This window comes from Micrasema longulum, unplaced genomic scaffold (assembly GCF_059751315.1).
Source record: "Micrasema longulum isolate JH-2025_06_02 unplaced genomic scaffold, ASM5975131v1 h1tg000435l, whole genome shotgun sequence".
NCBI lineage: Eukaryota > Metazoa > Arthropoda > Insecta > Trichoptera > Brachycentridae > Micrasema > Micrasema longulum.
The window spans coordinates 959,286-981,056 of NW_028277635.1; the positions used below are offsets into that span (position 1 = coordinate 959,286).

At 32.3% G+C, this 21,771-nt stretch overlaps 1 protein-coding gene across 3 annotated transcripts in view; it reads right to left on the minus strand.

Moving 5' to 3' along the window:
• Positions 1–20,550, minus strand: part of LOC148281582 (eukaryotic translation initiation factor 4 gamma 3-like) — a 39,441-nt gene extending 18,891 nt beyond the window's left edge. For 2 of the 3 annotated variants that reach the window (XM_088226487.1, XM_088226485.1), the window contains exons 1-11: positions 20,360–20,550; positions 18,300–18,585; positions 16,874–17,059; positions 16,649–16,785; positions 16,010–16,130; positions 13,868–14,031; positions 13,499–13,702; positions 13,258–13,401; positions 8,700–8,784; positions 6,129–6,354; positions 1,029–1,143 (exon numbers count right to left, since the gene is read on the minus strand). In XM_088226487.1, the coding sequence (XP_088082613.1) occupies positions 1,029–1,143; positions 6,129–6,354; positions 8,700–8,784; positions 13,258–13,401; positions 13,499–13,702; positions 13,868–14,031; positions 16,010–16,130; positions 16,649–16,785; positions 16,874–17,059; positions 18,300–18,321 (1,404 nt within the window). In that variant the 5' untranslated portion in view covers positions 18,322–18,585; positions 20,360–20,550. Of the gene's footprint in view, positions 1–1,028; positions 1,144–6,128; positions 6,355–8,699; positions 8,785–13,257; positions 13,402–13,498; positions 13,703–13,867; positions 14,032–16,009; positions 16,131–16,648; positions 16,786–16,873; positions 17,060–18,299; positions 18,586–20,062; positions 20,161–20,359 lie in introns of those variants that run through there. The other variant, XM_088226486.1, reaches the window with a different exon arrangement.
• Positions 20,551–21,771: the final 1,221 nt, after the last annotated feature.

Sequence of the window (21,771 nt, forward strand, 5' to 3'; positions counted from 1 at the left end):
TTATTACTGAACATAGTTATATAGAAAGCAGCCAGCCATAGAAAAGTAAAACTGAGATAATAGCCATTTTGTGAAGAGTTAATTATAAAATCTACACAATAAGTTGAATGTTTTTGAGTTTAACAAACGATAAACAATGAATACATAAGTTTTTTTATATATTACAAACAAGAATCTTATTGTGTATTTGACCAGTTTAAAAGATTTTTAAAGTACCATTAGTCTTTTCTAGTTTTGTGGGTGTTTTCTGCAGATTGAGAAGTGCCGTTTTTGTGATCGACACCTTTTTCCGGAGGTGATTAATACAGTTGTTTTTATATGACAGCGGTCTGGCTGTTTTTAGCAGAACATAGAATCGACCTTGCTGCACCCGATAACATCAATATCTCATTTTTCCTAAATTGTGGACTGGCTACTTTCTGCATAAATACGTTCAACTTAAGCTCAGTGATCATTTATAATATACATGAAAATAAGATTATCAAAGTCTTATGCTTTCGAGCCAGTCAAAGAACTATAAATTATTGCAATGAAAATCAGTTTTAAATCAATATTTCAAGTCGACCTTGTCTGTAATCGAACACGGGACCTCAAGTGTAGTAGGCAAACGCACTTATCAGTACACCTTGAAGGTAATTTATTACAACAAAATATTATTAACAGGTAAAAAATTTGTCAGCCTCGTGCTGTAATTGTCAGCGCGTTAGCCTACCATGCAAGAGGTCTCGGGTTCGATTCCTGACATGGTTCATTTGAAATATTTATTTAAAAAGTTGTTATCACACTAGAATATTTCATAGACCTTGGACTGGTACTTGAAGCGTAAAACCTTTGTCTTACCTTCATGTAACAAAAATGATCAAGCTATGCTGCGATTGGTGTGCCAATGCAGTGCCCTATGCACCATAAGGCGGGGAAAGGTAATTATGATGATGACGATGAAAAATTATTTATAAAACGGCCAAGGATTGGATGAACCAAGGTTTTTTAATTGAAAAGATGAACTTTAACTTAACAAATCAACAAACCTCTAGCTCAGCTTCATTCTGAATCTGGTCCATCGTCTTGGGATTTGACTGCAAGGTTATTTTACGAGGAACCCACTTCTTTTTGCGAAGCTCAATTACATCAATCAGCATGAATCTGAAATAAGGTTTACTTGCAATAAAACCACATTGACAACATTTATATGAATGCATAATCTTCATAAAGTTTAAATTGTGTTGATATGAAAGATTAATTTGAATATTCTTTGACGTTGAATTTTTTAAATAAAATTTTTACCCATAATTATTATTCCACTAAAACCAGCTTGTAAAATGTTACCCGTTCAAATTGCTAGTGGTTTTATGAATGGAAAAGGGTGTATGGATCAAATATTTACTTAACAAAAGAAAACCGAAAAATTTCTTAAAACCATAAAATGTTCTGCGCATTTGTTGAAATGCAAAAAGCATTTGATAGTTAACAGAGATAAATTATGTAAGGTATTATCAAAGTATGGAGTGAGCGGCAATCTGAAACGGGCTATTGCTTTTCTGTATATGGACAGCACAGCATATGTTAGGGTAAATGGATCATACACATCGTGGTTTGACATCCCTAAAGAAGTGAAACGGGGATGTGTGATGTCACTATGGCTGTTCAACGTATATATCGATAACTGTATGAAAGAATTGAAAGTTTTAAGAATGAGAGCAAAACGAGTGGTTTAACTGTCAATTGTCTTTTGTATGCTGATGCAGTGATTCTTTCTGGCAACAAAGAGAACCTACAAATCTTCATACACAAATTCCTCTACCTGATTCAGATTCACGTGATTTCACATTTCGTTATACTTTCATCAAAAACTATCACATTCGATTTATCAACATTCAGTAGCAAGTCATTACCCTTGCATACACCATAAACTTTTGTTACTGAGAATTGCAGGTTTTCTTTGTTGTTAGCAAGGAAACACAAATCATCAGCATACAGAAGACAATTGACAGTTAAATCACCCATTTTCGATCCCATTTGTAAGTCTTTCAGTTCTTTCATACATTTATCGATATATACGTTGAACAGCCATGGCGACATTACACATAAAGCGCCCTTAAGGTCATTTCTCACAAAAATGGCGCTATATAAATTAGCCAGATATTATCAAGAGGCTGATAGCTCTATAATTTCTGCATTCCACTCTAGAGCCTTTCCCTAATACAGAGGCATAACAACAGCCCTCCTCCAATCTGGGGAAGTGTATTCCTCCTCTAAACTCCTGCAAACTCTGAAGGAATATTGTTAAAACCTTGTGCTTTTGCATTCTTCATATATCTAGCAACACTTTTTATTTCTTCCATACTCATCACTTTGACATCATCATCTGCATTCATTTTTATTTGAGAAGGTGGTGCACTGCCCATATTTCAAGTGTGCGCTTAGTACACCTATCATTTTAATTTCACTATCATTCGTCACCATTTTTAAATCTTTTCGTATCACCGCACCGCTGTCATGAAAATTTTGAGTTTTTTACCGCTTTCTACAATATTTTTATGTTTTTTTGGAAGCTTTGTCATTTTTATTCCTCCACTTTCCTTCAGCAATTTCTTTTGTTCACATACACCCTGTTTCACTCTCCTCTTACATTTGTTATAAAAACTTTTCAACGCAGCATACTATGGCATCCATTTTAATCTTCTTTTCTTGCACCTTTCTTTCTTGGTTTGCAACACCGCACACTTCCATTGCTGATACACGCACACTATTTTTCAAACATTCCCACATATAATCGATGTTAATACCTCTACCAATCTACTATTTACTGATCTTTCGAAATATTGTTTTATGCATCCATTTTCAACTTTGACTCTAGAAGGCACCTGTACGTTACGGGTCTCAGACCGCCATCCTAGAAACAAGATTACTCTTGATAGCACCAAGAAATGGTCAGTTTCCATCTCGGCTCCTCTGTACACATGCATGTCAACTGTCACAAATTTCAGTCTGAGTCAATGATTACATAGATAAATTTACCTAGGGCTGACTCCATACCATCTCTTCGAATTCCCATCCATCTATTGAAATCTCCCGCAAGTACTACTCCCTGATTCTCTTTTTTCCCATTTATCATACTACTACAAAGATTTTTCTTTTCAGATTCGCAGTTCGAGTTCACAGGCGCATATTATATTATTGATATAATTCCTGTCAATCCGATCTTAAATCTGACAAATATCAGTTACAGACTTATAAAAACATACTCTTTCATACATTATATTGTTTATGGCGACAAAAATGTGGCAACTCCCTAGCAGGGGCTGTCTGTATCTGGGACCCTAGACCAGAGAACCAGGGCGTCACCTGGCTCCATAAAAATGCTTATCTTTTGAATTTATTTAAAATGAAACCAGTGAAATGAAACCAATGACCAGTCTGAAAATGCCCATTAGAGGGTGAAAGCGCTAATTGGTCAAACAAATAAATGGTGAATGTTGCATAGTGCGTAATAGGCTAATGACATGTCATAAGCCCAGTAAATGCCAAGACTTCCATATTCCGTTCTCTAAAATGATCTCCATGGCCATTTTTCCCATTTTTTCCCACTTTGAATATAATGGTGTAACTTGTTAATCTTAATGATAATTACATATATATATTTGTAATACTAATTATATAAAACCACAGCTGAGTAAACAAAATGTAATCAATATTTATTTATTTTATTTGATCTTTTACAATTTCTGCACTAGTAGAATTTTTTTCCTCAAATGGTAATCATGTAATTCATTTTACTTATGAACTTTTGCTATGTGCGACCTTTTGTGGTTTAAAAAGAAGCCCGGCCCGAGTCATGAAGATTTAACACAAAAATATTTCAATGATCTACATTGCATTTATTTACATAACTATATCGTCGACGGCAATCCATCACCGCGAATGTAATATCCTCATTTGGGGGCAAATATGTTTAACATTTAGTAGTAATAACAAAAAAAGACATATGTGTAATTGCAACCTAAATGTGAAAAAAAACCTTTTAATCTCTCTCCTCTAATGTGGATAAATTTGAGATGCGCGGTGATGGATTTCCGTCAACGATATATATAATTTGCAATTACAATTCTATTCGAGTTCAGCAGCAACTGCATGGCAAGAATCATGTTAATAGATCGAGAACATTTCGGATTCAACTATACATTTCTAAATAAAATTACTCGTGTGAATAAAGGATTTACCCGGCAAATATAAAAAATACATGGGATAACTTTGAATACACTTAAATCAACGGGAAACAGTTCATCAACTGTCATAAGTTGGGCATCACTGATTAAAATATTTTAGTAGGTGCTTATTTTTTTACTAATTAAATAATGGATTTAAAAACAAAATAAATCCTTATTAGAGTTTGGTATGTAGTAGGTAAAATTAAATGATAAATACATTTGGTGAAAGGGAACCTAATTACCTACAGAAGTAATGCGCAATCTTCATGTTTTCTTTTATTTAGGATTAGGTCATTTTAATTGATGTATGACAAATAATGTACTAGGTACCTATTAGTCTAAGAGCCTGTGGCAGCCAGACCTTTGTCATTTTATAAAAGCTGAAAGTTTCTAGCGTATGCCTCCAACACAGGAAAGATGGGCTACTATGAAGTTTGGATCATCGTGGCTTTGGCAGGTACCAGGTAGCAAAAGTGTATCTAAAATTGTCAAACTATAAAGCTTGTTCTTTTATATTTTCTTTGGGGTAGTATTAAAAATCATGTCATCCATTGCTAGACACTTATCATTGTGCTCCCCTCGCCGGGCACCCTTTTATAAAATGACGAAGGTCTGGCAGCCACGGGCTCTTGTTCTATATACAAAAAAAAAATATATACGTATTTTCAAAAGATTTTTACCCAGTGAAGTATAATTGAAAAAATTAACTGCTAGAATGCCACAGCAATTTGGTGGCAATTCTCAGCTCTCAATTTCGGTACCCATTGAGTGCCGGGGCTGAAATCTGCGCTTCAAAATCTACAATCGGAATTCTCCTTATTTTCCTTGTCATTGTGGTGGACTTTAAGGCATAAACTGGATTTTTCGTAGTACTTTTTTAATAAATGAATCAATATTAGTCATCAAACAACGTTGGCATCGCAACAATAATAAAAACCGCATTCAACAAATAGATTCAGTGTTTTTAAATTTTTAGGAATAAGTGTTTTATTCAGAAAGATAATGATAAATGTAAATATTTGTTAATTATTCATTGTATTTAAGGATATATTAAAGTAATAAAATCGCCTCCACTGTCAGTTTTATTCAAATAAAGTGACAATTCGCGGAATAAATTGAACGTGGTTTTTTTTATAAAAAGTATTTTACAGTTTATACACTGTGTATGCCAGTTTATAGAAAATATTATAAAGATTTTAGAATTATATATTACTTGATATGATAGAACAAGATTAGGATTTTTACAAACAAATTAGCACAGCGAGCAGGTAGATTGGTTTGAAAATGAACGCCATAGACTAAAGGTGCCCATTTTATCCAGTATTCGTATAAATACAATACTGTGTTGTTAAAAGTACGTAAGTATACAGTTTATATAAAGGCCAACCAACAATTGGAATCCATCCAGCGATTATGTTCCGTTTTCACGTTAAAATTACAATCGCAAAAAAGGGCTCAAAAATGAAGGCCAAACTCTCCGCAGTTGGGGTACATTTTGCGTGCCGCTAGTTTGGCCGTTAATTAAACCAATGTATATGTTATGGTATGATAGTAAAAATAGTGTATTTACTTAAATTTCTTATAATTTTCACCAGCGACAGACATCATCAGACTGGTATAAGTAAAAGCTGGGATGTCATTCATGATTTTATACTCGTATGATTATGGGAATACACAAGTTTAAATTAAACAAATTTAAGTAGACAAGCCCTACTTTTGCTTGTATTCAATATAAGAAATTATTTAGTCTCCCACCAGTCTTACAACGTCATTCACAATACCCAGTCACCGGTGAATATTATAAGTAAAAAAACGTAATAAACTAAATTCAGTACTTTTATTATTAAAAATAAAATGTAGCAGAGAAACTCAATCAATGTATATGTGATAATAATTACCAAATTATTTTTATGAACTTACCTAACTCTGCTGCTGACTGTTTTACCAACTTCATTGTCTACAATGTCTTGCAAACGTTTAAAGCACCCCTGCAGGTTGACATGGCTGACAGTCTCAAGATTCTTTCCTATGGTTGTCAGCAACTTGCACAAACACTCCAACATTTCTTCGTCGATTTTTGAGAGCAGATATTTTATACAATACACCATGATTCTACATGTCATAATGTTTTGTTTGAAGAGCTCGCCTGTAAATAAGTGAAGAAATCTATTTTACACTTGAAACGGACAACTCTTCATTAGAACAATCAAAATACGATAATATATTATAAGTTTTAAATTATAAGTTAATCGACATCGATAACTCGACATCCAAAAAATTCAACAACATTTGTTTCTATTAAAAATGTTATACTCCAATAACACGCATGGTGAAGAAAAAACTTTTCAAATTAATATTTAATAAAAAAACTTGTTATTGAAATTTATTTCAACAGAGAGGGAAAACATTTTTGAGCAGGGAATATGGAAGTAAATTCATCAAGAGTTTCAAATACCTGGGAGTATATGTTACGGAAAATAGCAGCTTTAAAAAAGAACTGGGAGTGCAGCTGTACTCAACAGCATGAAGGCTTTCTGGAGATTGGATATTTACTCGGTGAAAAACCAAATGTCACCTAAATAACGCCTGTTTAACACCTATTCTCCTCTACGGATGTGAACTGGGGCTCAAAAAAGCAAAATTCTGAGTTACGAGAATAGATCTCAGAAGAATCTTGGGAGTGCAGTGGTTTGACTTTTCGAAGAATGAAGTAACGAGATAAAAGACGCAGCAAACTCCGATGATAACTGTCATCAAGCGGAGGCGATATGGTTGGCTGGGCCATATACTGTGGGCGCATAACCATGCTTGCACGCTTTACAAGGCATCAGGCTCTCGACGTCCTGGACATCCACTGACTGACTGTTCATCGGCAGTTCATGTCAGAACTACGGGATGCGAACATGACTTGGAAGCCGGTAGCTGACAGAGATGCCTGGAGGATCTTTGTGGACACCATATACCAACTGGGGAGCGGACATGGGATGATGATGACACGGAAGTCTAGACGCTACTTAAACCAGACAATGACAGGTCATAAACCTTGTAAATGCCTAGACTTCCATATTCTTTTCACAAAAATGATTTCCCTCTCTGTTGCAATAAATTTAACTTCCTGGGGGTGTAATCCACTCTTGTCTACAAACATTTAGAATACTCAAAAAAAAATATTTTTAATGCACCAGAATCTCCATAATTTTGCATAAGAGTTTATAATACTTATGTAGTACATAATATGTACAGAGAATGGAAACAAATAAAACCTTTGTATTTAAAAAATTATAACACTTTTCTTAGATAAAATTTAAACTAGAGTATTAATAATCCCTATAGAATCAAAGGTAGAACTATGTGATATAATAGTACTTATTTATGGTGTTTTCAGTGTTTTAAGTGAGATGTGTCAGAACCGTTTATGGGTCCAGCGTGAGAAGGTAGGTGAACCTCTCATAAGTCAGCGATAAATAGGTTAATACATTTTGTATTAAAATAATTTATTTGTGGTTTTAAAAACTATCTGGGACATCGGAATCAAATGCAAAATTATGTATTAGATTTTGCACAATCCCGCGGCTGCTTTAATGCACAAGTTGTCTTTCTTTCATATAAATATTTATGTCGACACAGTTTACAAATTTCTGCAAGTTTTCATAATTTTAATTAAAAAGGTAATACATACTAGTATTTAAATTGAGTGCTACCCTGCATCAGTCAGTCATAAAAAAAGCAACAAATAAAAAGAAACTTCTTTAAATCGAAGAAAATTTTTCAATTGTATCATTTAAAGATTATACACAAATTAAAATAAGCATGTATTAAGTTGGATTTTTTTTTCATTATTCCAATAAAAACTTTTCACATAAAATAAAGGTTTTATTCTAAATATGAATAATGAGGTGTGATGCACTGGTAATTTTTGGTGATATCAGACACAATAATTTGGAATTGAACATCGACAAACCTTAGTAACATAAATAAAACTATCTTCAGATTGGTATGGTAGAACATAGAACATTCAATTTTTTTTATTTTTTACCATTGAACGCAGGCGACTAACCCGCGAGTCCTTGTGTACTTAGTTACAATTTTCTCCAGCAATAACGTACTAGATGGCGAAACATATATTTAACAAAATTTAGATCTTTACAATACCGAAATCTTGAGACAAAGCTTCAAAAAATCAAATTTTTATGAAATCATGGGCAGTTTCAAATCTTCCCAAACGCAGCCGCAAATGGTTTGAATTTGATAACGAACTACCACACAATGGTGGCCGGTCCATACATTAATTATTAAACCAACAGTAAATATAAAATTACACCTATAAACTAAACAAATTGTTTTTATGATTGAAAATTTAATTCTAAGTAGTTCTGCCTTTGATTCTATGACTCACATCATATGTAAGTGATTTTATATTGAAAAATATCCACGAAAAAAGATACAGTCATTTAAAAATAAATCCTTTTAAAAAAATTATATTTCACTTACAGATAAACCTGACATTTCCGACAGATCTCACTCTTATTTTACGCTCTTCCTCAGCTATTATAGCCAGTAATTCTTTCTTCTTTTCCTATAAAAAAAACATACATGCAATATAAAACAACATGCATATAAAAATATCAATATGTTACGCAATATTCAAATTTATTCAAGCGCAAAAGGCAATATAAAATGTGTATTGTCGGCACGGGACATCCAAGTGACGACAGTCATATTACTTCGATGATTATAATACATACATAAATAATTCATTTTAATGACGTTTACACAATTAAAAAAAAATCTTTTAGTAAATCCAATGACACAAGGTCTCATTTTATAAATCAAGCTCATTGGACGTTTCACAAAAGTGGTTTTTATTCTGTAAGTTTTATTTTTTCAAAATCAGAATTCCGATCAGTAATCCCGACATTCGAACCCTGTTTTACCACAAATTACCATTTTCTGACACATAATCTGCACCAACTGCAGAGATACAGTAAAACCTCGTTTTTTCGTTCCTCGATTTTACGTTTTCCCGCTTTTTACACCAAAATCTTCAGGACCCATTTTTCTTCATACATTCTTTTACAAATATTCTCCCGAATTAACGTTTTTTACATTTTTCCCGTTTCACGCTTAAAAAATTTCAGAATTCATTTGATGAGTCAAAAAATCCAAAGTTATGTCGTAATAGTGATGCCGCGGCTCGCTCTATCGCGTGCGCCACGCAAATGAAGGATAAAAACAGGTAAACAACTAATAAAGGATAAATTATTGTCTTGACCTAAATTCAAAGCAGTTCCAGTGTAATCGACCTTTTTGTTCAAGTATCTTCCTTTAGGGTTAGTCTTAGTTTTTGATTGAACCAAAACGTCATATTGACTTGTACAATTCATGATACACAGTTGACAAATGTTTAGAAAAAATAAAGTTTTAATATCATTAAATTGCGATGTTTAAAACATAACAATAAAAATATTTAAAGTTATAAAAAAGATTATTTAAAAAGCCGCGAACTATATGACAGTTGTTTTTAAGGATGCCTTGGACATGTTTTCCAGCAATCTGGGAAGACACCTTCGGTAAGGCAAATATTAAACATGGTAATGAGTTCGAATGGGGCCAATGACCAGCACCTTTTCAAAAGCGCGGGATCAATTCGATCTAGAGCAGATGTTTTATTTAGATTGAGATTGGAGACGATTTTTCCAACTTCTAATGAAGAGATAGGTGGTGACGATGAAGTGAGTGGAGTAATTAATGCATGTTCTCTAATCTGTGTATGAAGAGAATCTGAAGCTATGTCATAAGAAGGGATAAGTGCATCAAGCAGAGCTGAAGCCGTGTCTACGGCAGTGAGTGTAATGACACCGGTCAAAGGATGTTTAATACCAGTAATGGGCTTATCTTGTAAATTATTAGTGGAAATAAATTTGTATAGAGCACCCCAGGGATCAGATTTTGAAAGTTGATTTACTAGGTGGCGCCAACTTAGTCTTTTGGCTTTATCTATTGTAGTTTTTTTATTGATTGTCTGCCATTCTAAAATTAGCATGTAGTAAATACAATGTTAAAAGATTACAACCAACAATATTTTTCTACAGATGAAAATGATCGACTTAATTTACTAATCAAAAGATAAGTAAGTGAATGAATTGAATAATCGAATTAATAATTCGTTTCTAGCATACCACAGCCATAGAAATTGATTTTGACAAACATTGTCTTTTAAGAGCTTAAAGAATATGTAGGTACCTATATTACTTATATTACGTGAAAATGTCAAGTGAAATTCATTATGTATTTTTTTTTATATCCTAAAATTAAGTGTTAACTATGGGCATAATGATATATTTCGTCACTGCTATGTTTACTATGGGAGAGACTAAATAGTCCATAATCCTATAGAAATAATTACCCGTTGCATATACACACTTTTTAACAAACGCAAAACTAAATTACCCGGATAAGAGGATAAGAAAATCCACCTATCAAGGAGTATTACATAAATTTTTTCAACACAGTGAATTTCATTTCCAATAAGCTAATTTCTTTTATCTATCTGTATTCTGCTTTTAATTTTTGTGAGTGTGTGCTTGAATCATTCATGTCATTCAAAAATGATATTGACAAGAGAGATGAATGAACATTATGTTTATCTCTAACATAGCGCTAACAAATTTTCATACTGACAAAACTTTACTTAAATAAAAAATAAATTACAAGAAATTGAAAGTTTCAGGCGAAGTTTGGTTCATTTTCAGTGAAATAACTTTTAATAAAAATTAAAGTACCCAGCCTTTTAAAAAATCAATACCAAATAAGCTAGATAATTACTTAACATGAGAAGCAGTGTTAAGATATTTTTTTTCTAATTTAATTTCTAAGTATAATGCTAAAACAATAACAAAGACACAAAATGTAAAATTAAAAAAAATATTAAAATCTATTTCTAATTAATTAACCTAGACATGTACCACAGTTTAAACAGGTAAAAGAACAATGGATTCCTTCGAAGACTATGTTTTTTTTTTTCTTCAAAGATATATTTTAATAATAATAATTATATTTTAGCTTGATTGTTAGATAGCGTGTCGGGAAATAAATTCCGGACATTGTGTTTATAAAAAAAAACAAACAGGCTGTGCGCCCTGAATCTTCGTAGTTTGCACCACCCCGTTTCTCTCACACACGTCAACAATTCTTTTAACCAATCACCACGCGTATACGAGAGGGAAAACCACTCTCACAAAAAGAACAAAGGAATATTGGGCATTCGTTGTACCGCCAGGTCATTCTAGTATCTTTTCAAGCAGTCATTTTCAATCAGATCAATCAGAGTGTGCTCGATACAAACATAACATACATATATGCATATAATTAAAACAGTAAAAAAAAATCTGCTATAGAAATAAAAATATTTTGATTCTAAAAACTTACAACACAAATAAATTCCAGAAAACCAGTAGACATTGTGCGCCTTTTTGTAAATAACTTTTTTCAGTAAATGCATTCAATAATTTAAATTTATCAATAAATAAAAAACAAAAAACTGTTGGAAATATTTGGAAAGTTGCTTTTTGTGACATAAGTTAATTCATTTGATAAACAATCGTAACATGAATAAAATATTATTTTTTGTCTGAATTTTCAAATGTCTAATTTTATAAATAATTGTTGAGGACACAGGTGGAAGAACAACCTCACTCACAAAAGTGAGTTTCGAGATAATCATTGTTAAAGTTTTTGAAGTGTTTTCAACCTGTGTTTGGATTTATTTTTAATATTTTGTTTTCTATGAAAGTTGTAATTGCTATTCAGCTATTAATACGGCTTTTTGAAAGGGTAAATGTCTTACTTAAGTCATTCTGAGATCTGATATGTAAAAATGAGTCGAGTTTACGAAAACCAGGGACCGACTTGAGAGCAAGCCGCGACATCTGTTTACAATCTAGAGTTACTATTTTTTGTATTGTGATAGCTAAGGCGTGCAGTATACCTACTAAATATGCATTGGCCGGGTAAACGAACTAATGGACGTAAAGTTGTTCCTCCATCTGCGTCCGCAATTATTGTCTCACTAAATAATATAATTGATAGTTTATTAAATGGCGATTTTATCACTATTTGTTTTTATTTTTAAAAATTTCATTCTCCAGATAGAGGGGTCTGATCCCCACTCTACTTTATTTATATTTTTCTAATGGTAAAAATTACTTTAATAATTTAATGTTAAATAATACATACATTAGATAAACATATGTAAGAAAATTTCACCAATACCAAGGATAAGAAAACCAATAAAATTCGATATAGTTAATATTCAAGACATTCAAACATTCAAAATGGTTTGAATCAAAGAACTTCACATCATACAGGACGCAAACAATACAGATTCAGGGGTTAAGGACGATGTTGTTAACAACTAGTATTAGTGAGTAATTTATTTGTTGCTGTATTATCACAACATGAATTTAAAAATCATATCGCCACCCTAACTTGTAAAACTCGTATCCACAAACGGTCAAAAATGATATTCTGGCATTTTCTTTAAGGACTTCAAATAATCTATGTCTGTTAATCTTTTATATTAGAACAGTGTTGTATTATTTTTTTAAAATACATTTTTTTTAAAAACTTCGCTGTTATTCGCTACTTAAGTAAAAGCTGTTTTTACTCTGAATAAAAGTAAGTTTGGGGCTTACAAGTTTTACAAGTTAGGCCAATGATATATACCGCATAAATGTGTTATGTAAATCGCTCATAAACAAAGGTTTAAAATACAATTTAAAATATACAAAAACAGTAATATTGATGGCGGACATCGCAGAAAAGTAATGTTTTTTTTTTCTATTCATGACAATATAACTAATGCAAATGTAAAGACATTCAAAAATTATTTTTAACTACCACATGCATAACAGATACTCAGGTATCAAATATATATATAAGGCAGATAAAAAAAGATTTGAAAAATAATAGCGCCCAAAAAATATATTTATAAGATAAAATATACAACAATCGCTGTTACGCACTTTACTTGAATTATTATAATACTCACAGGATCAGTACAGTTCTCGGCTTCTTGAATTTTTTCTACATTGACTGAATTCGCCTTCTCAAATTCATTTTGACACTGGCAAACAATGAGCTTTTTGAAATGTACATATTTCTCTTCATTGCCATCATTGGTAGGATCCTTTACCTAAAAAAATTAAATAAAAATGTAACGATTTTAACACGACTGTCAGCATAATATTTTTATCGCTACAATATCATTTTAAAAAAATAAAATATTTTACCTTAATTTGTTCCAACTCTTTGCACATCAAAGCATATGTAACTGAAAAGTGAGGCTCATCCAAGGCCTTTTCGAATACAAGATTTATTACTCCGGTCAATCTTTCAACGCTATTAATCTCCATTTCACGAACTTGTGCCATAAGTTTGTCGAAGTTTTGAGGTGTCAATTTATTCAATATACTTCTGAATTTCTTATACAACTCCTACAAAACCAAATGATATCAGGTATATGAAAATCTTGATATTCAACATAATTGAATTGTCAGAATTGAATGTACATATCTTATAAAAGCAGGTAAAACATCATAAGTTTGAATTCTAAGCAGTAATTGTCATGTTCACAAACTGAGGTGAAGAAAATAACTTACCTGCGTTTGTATATCTTCTTGTTCAGCATTTACCGGTCGAACGCGTGATGGTTTCCAGGCATTCTCAGTCTCATTCAGTTTCACATCGGACCTCAGAGAAAGGCTAACCTGAATAACTCCGCGATTGCCAGAGGTCTGGCTATTGTTTCTACCATTAGGTTTACCTGGAAAATATAAGGAAACTTAAGTATCACTTTCAGTAAAACCCCCTTTTTACGATTTTCAAGGGAGTAAGAAAAAAGTGTAAAACTGAGGAAAATGGTAAAGTAAGGAAATGAAAAATGTATGAAAAAAATAGGAATTACAAAAACAATAAAATTAATTTGCTACACTATTAATTGTGTACATATACTTCCTGAAAAGTTGTAAAAATGGTGATAATTGGGGATTGTCAATATTTTTTTGCCTATTTTCAATGATTTCACTAAAAACATTTTTATATTTTTTCAAACAATGTTATGTAATCTGTTTTTTTATTTGATTTGAAAACAGCATGTTAAAATTTTTTCATGTGTAAAGAAAAAATTACAAAAATAAAATTTTGAATTTGCATAAAATAATGAACAATATTTTTTCCCCTAAATGTTGGGAAATTTTATTTAAGCGGTATCACTTTTTTTCTATGGCATCACTAAAACCCACTGTAATATAGATCGCTGCAAAATTGTTTCACACTTTTTAAACCATCTTTTTTATAACTTGAAATATTTATATTGTTACATTTTGAACATCGTCATTTATTGATATTAAAAATTTATTGTTCCTAAACATTTGTCAACTGCGTATCATGATTTGTACAAGTCAATATGACGTTTTTGTTCAAATGAAAACTAACCCTAAAAGGAAGATACTTAAACAAAAAGGTCAATTACACTGCACCTGCATTGAATTTAGATTACGACAATAATTAATCCATTATTAGTTGTTTAATTGTTTTTATTCTTCATTCGCACGGCACACACGATGGCGCGCGGACCGCGGCAGTCATTACGATGTAATTTTGACACATTATTAATTATGAAAAATTTTAATCGTAAAACCGGGGCGATGAAACTGGTCGGCTAACAACATCATCGGATCATCTACTGAGACTGACTGGTAGACGTTTCCCAAAACTCATTCCTGAGACACCAGAAAAAAACCTTATAGATGTTGTCACGTCTGTTCACAATCCCAAAGACGTACAAAAAATCCACAAAGAAACTAGATTTATGTGCGTGGATTGCAACATTCCATTATATGCTGCGCCATGTTCTGACAATTACTATACGATTTCAAGATACTAAAATATGTACTATTCCAAATAATAATAAATTATATTAAGTGATAAAAAAACTATTTGAATAATAACACTTATTTTCTAAAAAAAATTAATTCTTTTTTTGCAAATGTTGCACAAAAAACAATGAGACAAACTATACATCATTTTGATTTGTATGGGGGACCCCAAAACATTGAGTTTTAAAAAATAATAATTAAGTGATAAATAATGAGTCAAAGTGTGTAATGTGTAATGATCCACAAAATATAAAAAAATCAAGCGTTTTAAATAAAGGTAAGAATTTATTTTGTTAAAAATATTAATTATAAAATAAACCCCGAACGGACATTACAGCAGCGCGCCCCAAATTCATCAGCGAAAAGGTTAAGGCTCCCAATATTTATCGTCACACCATTATATAGATCTGTCTTTTTATAAGCCAAATGTCTGGTTTAATGGTGTTTTACAAAATCAGCTTCTATCTCTTTTTCTCAGTGAGATAGCACATTAGCTTCACTTATTTTATGCAATTTCAGTCATAAATCCCCTTGATTTAAAAGCCCTTAGAGAAAATTGAAAATTTTCTATACATAATCACAAACATATTTCATCATCATTCCATGTCCGCTCCTTGGTTGGAGCATATGGTGTCCGAGAAGATTCTCCAGGCATCTCTGTCGGCTGCCAGCTCCTGTGCATCTACCCAAGTCAGGTTCGGGTCTTGTAGTTCTGATATGAACTGCCGAAGAACAGTAAGCAGTGAACGGTTTTCATTGTGTAAATATCCAAACTCCAGACAGCCTTCATACTGTTGAATGTGGCACCTGCTATTCCTAGCTGCACTCCCACACCAACAACATATGTAGTAAATGATAAATAACCTTGTTGTGATCTTCTATTTGGGAGTGGATTCCTTTGGCCACCACGTGCAAATCCAGGCAACAATAAGTCATTTTGTTTCATCAATCCAGAAAATCCTCGAGATCCATCCACTGAAGGTATCTTAAAAAATAAATCAAAACATTTAGAATACGTACTTTAAAAAAAAACTTTTATTTGAATATTTATTTTATTTATTTTTTATTTTATTTTATTTAGAAAACATACAGTCATACAAAATCAGTATTAAAAACAACAATTTTTTAACATAAAAAGACCAATTAAGTTTTCATAAATTAAAAAGATATAAACATTAAATGTGACAAAAAATAAAAAATAAATAAGAATTTTAAGTGAAAAAAAGATAATTGTTGACATTAGCGTTTTCCATGGAGGTAATAAATTAAAATAAATAAAAATACCGAATGTACACTCCGAGCCATCCACGCACACACATGAACGCACATATAAAACATACACAAACATATACATTACATGCGGCACATATGCATAGCATAAACCACTCAAGATGTACATTCAGCAACTATCCCAAATAATCGACCCCATGAAGAAATTTTCTGTACAAATGCAACGTGCAGTTAAAAATATATATAATATATATATTTTTTTTTTATTCTTACCCTATGGGGTCCTGTCAACAATTCTGGAATAGCTATATTAGTTGGTTTTTTCAATGCATTTGGATCATCCCTAAATTGCATTAAAAAATCTATATCGTAGCACTTCTTCCCGTCAAGATTTTGGGGTGACCATTGATCTAAAAATGAATATAAAAAGAAATAAGATTGCGAAAACTCTTAATTCAAAATAAGAAATGTTTTGAATATTAATATACGAATACTTACTGTCTGAATATGAATATTTGCGAGCAACAGCTGTATCTTTTTTTGTTTCAGCATCTTGAGTCGTTTCCTCGCCATCCTTTCCAATATTCCCATTTGTGGTTATAATTGTGGCTTCAGCACAATTCTCATTGGAGTTTAAATCAATTTTCCCAACATCATTGGATAAATCTTCAATTTTACAACCACCTGATAAATAAAAAAAGAGATACGCATTAACATAACATTGCAAGGGTATTAATGAAATCAAAATATGGTAAATCATTCATTCTCTTTAATGTTGGCTTTAAATTTAGACACAAATAGGCAAAATGGAACACCAATAATTGATGAATTTGGAATAAAACATGCTGTGAATATAGCCATATTAGCGTTTGGTGTACTGATGGCTAGGAAAATTATTGCTAAACGCATGAGGGTTCAATTCCCAGTTTGAGCTAAATAAATTGTGATTTTTTTAAAGCCTCGGTGTTCAGTGCTGCACACTATTGTAATCGGACGTGTTAGACTGTCTCCACCGGTCTGTTTTCCACTGACAATTACCTGCCACCTGTCGCTTTACATTTTGTAAAGCCACTATTTGCCACGCTATAAATCATAAATTGATTTGATCTATTGGAATGTCTTTTTATTGATCAGATTAAAGGTTATGTAATTTCAAATTATTCCCACCATAGCAACGTGTTATAATACCTGATATTATTTATATTATTCATTTCAAAACATAGATAATTTCTGTCAACAGCGCAGTGTAAACAATGTGACTACACAAATTCAACAATTGCCGTTTGATGGATGTAACATTGAGTAAATGTCTGCATCGTATATTAGGCAATAATTAAATTAATCAAAGTATCATGCATTTCAAAAGTATTTTATATAATAATGAAAAACTTTACCCTTGATATTACATATTCAAGTAAAAAATCATTCAAACTTTTAAAATTTAATCAAATATCATCACAAATTATCATTATTCCCTTATTCACACCTGACTGAGCAGTCCACTGCATTGGTACTCCGATCGGAGCATATCAACAATCTTTATACTGTTCATGAATGCGTTCGCTATCAGGCGCAAGTCCGGGAACAGTGAAATAGCAATTAAAAACAACCCAATTATTTAAAATTTAATTTTTATAAAAACCACTAATATTTCACATCGACCTTTCCAGGAATCAAACCTGGGACCTTGGCACAGTAGGCAAATGCGCTAACAACACACAATGGTGCGGGATAATCTCCACTCTATTTCCTTTTTCGGGATTTTAACCCTAGAGTAGCCATCGGGTCGAAAACACCCGTCCAGGTTTTGGTTCTATTTCACAAACAGACCTATAACCGGACGCGGAAAATCAAAATACAGAGCAAGTATAGGTTTTCAAACATATCAGAAATTAAAAAGGTAATAAAAGCATTTAATCCTTACCGCTGTTTTCTGCACCTTCCATTTTCAAAGATTGTTTATAAATATGGCAAAATTAATGATATACAAGATAATAGAAAATGTTTCTCTTTAGATCACGGCTGACTTGTTTCTTCAGTCTTAAACGGGGAACTTATATTTGCGTAGGATAAAAAGTAATCAATTAATAGTAAGTAATCAAATAATATTGCCCTTTTTCCAGTGTTGATACTACAGCCAGTCTTTTATATTGAGCAAATTAAATTTGGCAGCTTTACATTAATTAGTTTTCCTTATTCTATTTGTTTATCTGCAAATAAAAACAAATATACAAGTTGATAAGATGACAGGAGAACAAAACTACCACTGCTTTAATGCAGAGTGTATGTTTTGATGAAAATTGGCGACTAACTTATGCCCTAAGAAAACTGGAAACATTTTTGGATTTAAATAATTTAGTTAGCGACATATTCCCCCCATTTATCTCGCACCTTTATTTGATTGGCCACATTGCAAACAATATTTTTCACAAACATCCACATTTATCGGAAGAGATGTATAACTTTAATTGAAATTGAAAATATAAAATACTCAGGACTAAGCAATACACAGACAATTTACAAAGATCAAATTCATATTATCGCATATTTAATTAGCAAAATATAATAATTATCGAGTCTTTTTTTAAAAATCGAGAACTTTATTTCAAAATTTTTTAAAAATTTAATGTATTAAGTCTATGTTAAATCTAAAATATGTTATATGTGCAACTATGGGAAACGGGAAACCAAAATGACATAAATAGACTACAACGAAAGCAAAAATAACCTCCCTTATCTAAAGAGCTTTTTCAACTAGAATCTTTTAAAATTTATACACAAATTAGCCTAGCCACTGGTGCAATTGTAGACCAAGAACTAAAACTTGAAAAAAAATGTAACAAGCACAATACGAGAATATCAGAACAATATCACATAAAACATTCTAAAACGAGAACAAGGACTGTTGAGACTAATGAACCGGGGACTGAAATTATACAATACTACCAGACAAAACTAAACCAAAGACTCGGAGAACATGAATAAAAAAAAAAGAGAAAAATTATTTTCTTAAATGAATGTAATAATCATCCCTAAGGGTTTAGTAAATAAATTAATATCAAATAAAAAGAATAAATAAAAAAAACTAAATATTTTAAAATAATCATAGAAACTGCACTTAAACATATGGTGTATCTACTATAAAACTGATTAGGTAACAAGGATGATAGAAAATATAATTTAAGTTTTAACTCGCAAAACTGTAAATGTATTAATTTGTTTTATTATCGAGATGTTCGTTACGAAATGTATGTAAATCCAGGTATCTTTACATATTATTATGTAAAAATGACTTATGACGTTTAAAATAAGCTTCGCTGGCCGGTAAGCATTCCGAAGCAATATTAAAACAACGCAGCATAATACTTTAAAACGACTATGATAAGGTTCGAAGCAGATTACAATACACCTAACCTAAAAACTTCAAGTCACCCATAATGTACATGACGGAGGGGTTATTGGTGTAAAGATTCTTTGTACTTATAAACTTAGACATTGTCGAAGGCAATAAAAGGACGAAATCGAAAAAATCTTGTGAAATTAAAACCGATTGACTTTCTCTTGGCGTGACTAAATGCTCGTCACATATCGACTTCGAATTTATGGATTCTAAGCGTTGTTAGAACTGATTAATATCTACATTACTTACGACGAATACGTATTTAACTCATAATGATAATAATGAACCTTATGTGTTGAGGGCGTAGCAAGCCACAGCTGTTATTTTTCGACACCAACTATGCAGTAGGGATCGCAAAATTTAACGTCTAAAAATAGATGTGAGAAATGGGCCCACGTGGGTGGCGGTCAGCTAGAACTATCTTGCGAGAGTTTAAGAACTATTATCGGTGACATGTATCGGCAAAATCGTACGGACGGTTGGGGAAAAAACTTACGTGTTTAATTAAGCAACGTAGACCGTCAACACCAAGAGATATAGACGAATAACAAAACTGATGGAAGCGTGGAAAGAGTATCACTTACCAATTACCGCTTCTTAAGTCACTTGTTCACATTAAAACTAATTATAACTAACAGTTAAAGTACGCTTTTAGTTGACAGATTTTGTAACCACTGACACAAAATAATTGTGCGGCATATTTAAGTTGAACTGGTAAACTATCGCAGCAGCCTGCTCGCGCCGGAATGCCTCGGGCCAAAGACTAATCACCAATACCAACCGAGTGAGCGAAACGAAACGAGGCAAGTCCTTGGAACTGCATTTGCGCTTGCGCACAGACTGAACGGCCCGTATGTAAGGCCATAAATAGAAAGAGATGTAACATTTGCTTAACAACGTAATAAAATTTATCGTCAAATAAGTACCATTGTACTTATACCTATATTATATCGGTACCGATTTAAATACGCGTTGGTGTATTACTTGCCTTCTCTAGACGCGCAAAATCTGAAACGTGTGAGAATAAATATAAGACATACTGAATTTAAGAAACGAGATAAAACTGACAACGCAGCAATATTTTTCTTGTTATTTTTGTAAAAATCATTCATTTTACGTCTAAATATCGAGGTAAAATCACAAATCGAGATGGTGACAACTTGGGTAAATTAAACATTTTGAGAAAACCAATTCAAATAGCATTAAATTTGTTTGACTAATTTCCTGTCGCCTAGCGAATCAGGTAAACGCTAACCTGAAATTGTATTGCCAAGTATGCAAAAAGTATAAATTCACACGCCCTTGACTCTGAAACACAATACATGGCGACATAACAAACAGCTGTTATTTATACGGTGCAGCGTAGACAAAATCAAGTGAATCGGCCATTGGAAAATACTTTATTTTTTTAGTTTCTGCTCGCGGGTGAAAATTTTGCTAAAGAAAATCGAGTGGAGATTAGTCGGCCTAGTGGTGCCTATATTGGTTAGCGCGTTCACCTGCCAATTAATAACTAAAATTATTTAAAAAGTTAATTATAGTACGATCGGGCCGGATGAATTATTGCTGTGTTGTGAAAAAGGGAAAAAATACCCGCATAAACCTTTTTTACAAAAAGTTGAAGGCATCTACTTATTATTTTATTTGTTTTTATTGATAATAGTATTATTTGGTTATTTTTTTGTATTCCGTATCCTAAAATGCCTTTTTTTACTTTCCTTTTGTTGGTAACATGGAAACTGCGAAACGTCCTCACCGCGTAACTCAAATTTCGCAACTTTAGAGGACAGAGATTAAAGCTTTTTTTATAAGTGCCCGGTTAAATTATGGATTTTTAAAAATCACTTAGGTATGTCTTATTTTTGTCGATCTCACGGTGTGGTGGTCAGCGCGTTTGCCAACCATACAAGAGGTCTCGGGTTCGATTCTCAGCCTGGTTAAGATTAAATAAGCTGGCGGCCTCCGTGGTGTAGTGGTCAAGACGCTTGACTCACCC